The 3,697-nt window shown below is 43.4% G+C and overlaps 1 protein-coding gene across 2 annotated transcripts; it reads right to left on the minus strand.

The window, feature by feature from the left end:
* Positions 1-373: 373 nt before the first annotated feature.
* LOC108046873 (T-cell activation inhibitor, mitochondrial) lies at positions 374-2,697 on the minus strand. 2 transcript variants are annotated; one of them, XM_017126819.1, is made up of 2 exons: positions 2,201-2,697; positions 374-1,590 (listed from the first exon to the last, which is right to left on the minus strand). In XM_017126819.1, exons 1-2 carry the CDS (start codon positions 2,621-2,623, stop codon positions 508-510), a joined length of 1,506 nt encoding a protein of 501 aa, XP_016982308.1. In that variant the 5' UTR covers positions 2,624-2,697; the 3' UTR covers positions 374-507. The 2 variants fall into 2 exon arrangements, with proteins under 2 accessions (XP_016982308.1, XP_016982306.1); XM_017126817.1 differs by having other exon boundaries at positions 2,195-2,697.
* Positions 2,698-3,697: the final 1,000 nt, after the last annotated feature.

Here is a 3,697-nt window from a genome sequence, read left to right on the forward strand (position 1 = left end):
TGCTTGGGCTCAACGATGGTCCTGTTTTTGGATCAGAATGCCCTCCTATTTCTGCATTCAGTTCACCGAAGGGTCCAGGGAATGTAATGAACCAAAAAAAAGAAATTCATCTGGGGAGCTTAATGTAACAAAATATCAAACTAAAAGGTAGACAATAGAAACGGGTGGAATAAACAATGAGCTCGGATGACTTAAAAGGCACATCAAAAAAATGAGACAGCAAACGTTAAGAAAACATGAAGTAGAACTGATCAAAAAAAACAAAAGTATAAATAATAAATTAATTTAAAGGGAGAACCATAAAATACTAATGCTGCAAAAATAGTAGAGAAGAAAAAATGGCCATAAAATAATATTTTAACTATACCAAATGTTACTTCAAAACAGATAGCATTATATTATTAGGAGCTAAATGAAAAAATTCTAAAAGATATTTCCAATTATAAACCCAAACGTATTAATTTATTTATGAATTTAGGTGGCACAACTCCTCCATCGCAGGACCTGCTACTGCTCGCGGGACATGAAGTCCCAGGGAATGCAGACGATGCCGTCGGTGGGCACCGACCAATAGTTGGTAATGTGCAGGCTGAGACCTCGACAGGATTTGACGCCACTCTGGAGCAAGTGGCGCAGGGCCACGACCATTTTGTCGGGAGTGACCGAGTCGTCCTTGCTGAGTCGCTGCAGGCCGAGCTCCTCCTGGCACTGCCGCCACAGCTGCCGCTCCACCTGGATGTCCCGGCGATAGCGGCTGAACCGGCCACTGGCCACCTCCAGGTTGCGGCAGATGAACTCCACGAGATCGGGTCCGGAGCAGTGGGCGGGGGCCAGGAAGAGGCCCGTCTGGCTGACCTTCGGCGCATCGCTGTCGGGCACCACGGCCAACTGGTGGTCCTGCAGCGTGGCCGGCAGCTCCTGGACACTCTCCTCCAGTTTCAGGTGCTCGCTCACCGCCCGTATCACCCGCCTTAGACTTCCCGCATAAGCCCGCGCCTCGCATCCCGGCTCCGGAGCTCGTCGCCTCTCTATCCGGATACCGAGGAGCACGGCGGACAGGGCCTTCTCGTAGAGCGGCACCAGACGCAGTTGCTCCTCGTGCAGGCGCATCTCGGAGAGGAAGGCCAGCCAGCCGGAGGGCGAGTCCCCGGAGAAGAGCATCACGTCGCCCTCCAGACTCATCCCAGTGTACGGGGCAAAGACCACAAAGCGATTCCGCAGAGCGGCCAGCTGATTGGAGAGCCCCTGATCCTGGGCCAACTCCTGCAGACTCCGCAGGCAGTCCTGATAGCGCTCCATATTGCAGCCGCAGTCGTAGCGGGTTCCTCGAATGCCCAGCAATTGGACCAGGGAGTTCTCCAGACCCTCAATCTTGGAGCGCAACGACGTGACCTCGGAGGCTTGGGAACGGGCCAAGGCCTGTCGCATCCACGTGTCCAGGGAGTGCTCCTTTTGCGGCTCCACAAACAGCTCCTTCAAGGCATTGAAGTTCGGTTGAACTGAAGCCTGCGGCGGTCGAATCCTTTCCCTAGCCGGTTTCAATTGCTTCTTCCTCAGCACTTTCTCCAGCTCTTTTACCATCTCCTGTCCCTAAAAAAAAAGGATTTCAATGAAAGTGTTATATAATTGCCCGTAAAAAAAAAGAATTTCAATGAAACTTTTATATAATTGCCCGTAAAAACAAAGGATTTCAATAAACCTCTATATAATAACCCAAGAAAGCCATTATTATAATTACAGATTTTACTGCAGTTCGAGATGATAGTTGTTCATCCCCCATTGTAATGCAACTACAAATTTTATACTTTTTATGATCAGTTTATGCTATAGCTATATATACATATGCTATATAGCTATATAGCTTATGCTATATACTCTCCCGTTGGAATTTTTGAACTCAGTTGTTCCAGTGAGCGGAAATCCCATGCGCCGCCAATAAAAAAAAAAAAAAAAAAAAAATGTTTCTTTTTTTTAAGACTTCAAATAAATGGATGCAAAGTTACAAGCCTAAAAAATAATAATGTACATTTACCAGCCCATTAAAAATTGTCAAAATTTGAAATCGAGAATGGGGGGGCCCTCTTAAGCAATTTCAAATATTAAATGTAATATTTATAGTTTAAAACTAAGATTTAAGAGGTTATTAGTTTAGATTGTTTCACCAGTAAGCCCACTTAGTAATTATTTACTGCACCTGTACCTGTTCCTTCTCCTGTTCTTTTGGCAGGAGCTTACAGGATCGCAGGATATTCCTGATCACAGCCCTGGGATCCAGCAGACTCCTGTCCACCTGCACTCTCACCAGACGACTGGCCACCTGACCACCGGCCTCACCCGAGCCCGATCCCGATCCCGATCCCAATCCCGATTCCGAGGTGATGTAGAACTGCAGCTGACCATCGGCGGGGAGACAACTCCCGGAGGTTCCGGTCAGGGATTCCAGATGGGAGCTCAGCAGACGCAGTGACTCCTCGTTGACCCGCTTCTCCGCCGGATTGCCGGTCAGGTGGTCCGTCTGGATGGCCTGGTAGAACGGACGGAGGGCTGTGACCAGGTCCGTGCTCAGCAGACGTCGACAATAGGCGATGATCCTCCGACGACGCAGGAAGCTCAGTGTGGCCATCGTTAAGTACTGCCAGATCGTAAGAATTTTGAAAACTATACAAATTGTGATGTTCTCAGTTTGTTGCTGACAAATTTCGCAATGAATCCTGACTACCGTAAACAAAATGATAGATTAACCAAAAAATATAATAAGTTTGGATCAATATGACACAAACAAAATATAAATTTTTTGGGAGTCAAAAATATAACAATTTACTGAAAAAATAGGAGATTATGGTTTGCCAAACGCCGAACAAAAGATTGCAAATACTCCACGTAAGAACAAAGAAGGTTCTTCAAATAATTTATACAAATACAATTAATATGTTCACATTAAATATTAAAAGTAATAAAAGAAATTTTTAAGCCAACAAGAATTTCATTTATATTTTAAAACTAGTGAGCGAGTTGGACAACCGCCAAACAAAAAATGCAAATATTCTACGTAAACATAAATGTGCAAAAGCCTGCACAAACAACAAATAAATGTAGTTTTTTAATAAAACATGAACTGTAGTTGCCCTTAAGTGGTAAAAAATAGCGGAACTGTTGCCCTACGGTTACCCATGTGTGAACGAAAACGAGAAAAGGAATATTGAGGCAATCCCAGAGGCCACATAAAATAACCCTCCTCCAATGCGTTGACTACACCAGAGAAGCAAATAAAACTTTAGCACACAAAACACGCACATAAAAGAACGTCGCACGTTAACCCTATAAAGCTGGTATTTGTTAAGTACAGAGAGAAATTTTTTCTTTTGTCATGCATGATGCTATGCGGCTAAAAGGGGATAAAAAATAAATAGATAAATTATAATACTGAGACCCTAGCAAAAATATGCAAATCAGCAACAGCAAAGTTACATCTGCGAAACCATTTCTTTCAAATTTGTTCAATTTTAAAGCGTACTTTCTTTTCTTGCTTTGAAGTGGATCTGAATAACGTAATTATGTATATGTATTTATATGTTTAAGTAGAGTTAACAGGTTAACCAGCTCTTAAATATATACATAAGTATATATGGAATACAGTATTTTAAATTATCATCAATAACCCTGTCAAAAATATATAAAATTCGTGGGGAGAACAAAT

Source organism: Drosophila rhopaloa, unplaced genomic scaffold (assembly GCF_018152115.1).
Source record: "Drosophila rhopaloa isolate 14029-0021.01 unplaced genomic scaffold, ASM1815211v1 contig_3, whole genome shotgun sequence".
NCBI classification, from domain to species: Eukaryota; Metazoa; Arthropoda; class Insecta; order Diptera; family Drosophilidae; genus Drosophila; species Drosophila rhopaloa.

Bases quoted from the DNA above. Each gene is read 5' to 3' on its own strand.
- LOC108046873 (XM_017126817.1), bottom strand. From the start codon at position 2,623: ATGGCCACACTGAGCTTCCTGCGTCGTCGGAGGATCATCGCCTATTGT. The intron at 1,591-2,194 runs GTGCAGTAAATA...CTTTTTTTTTAG, and splicing joins AGGAGAAGGAACAGGTACAG to GGACAGGAGATGGTAAAAGA.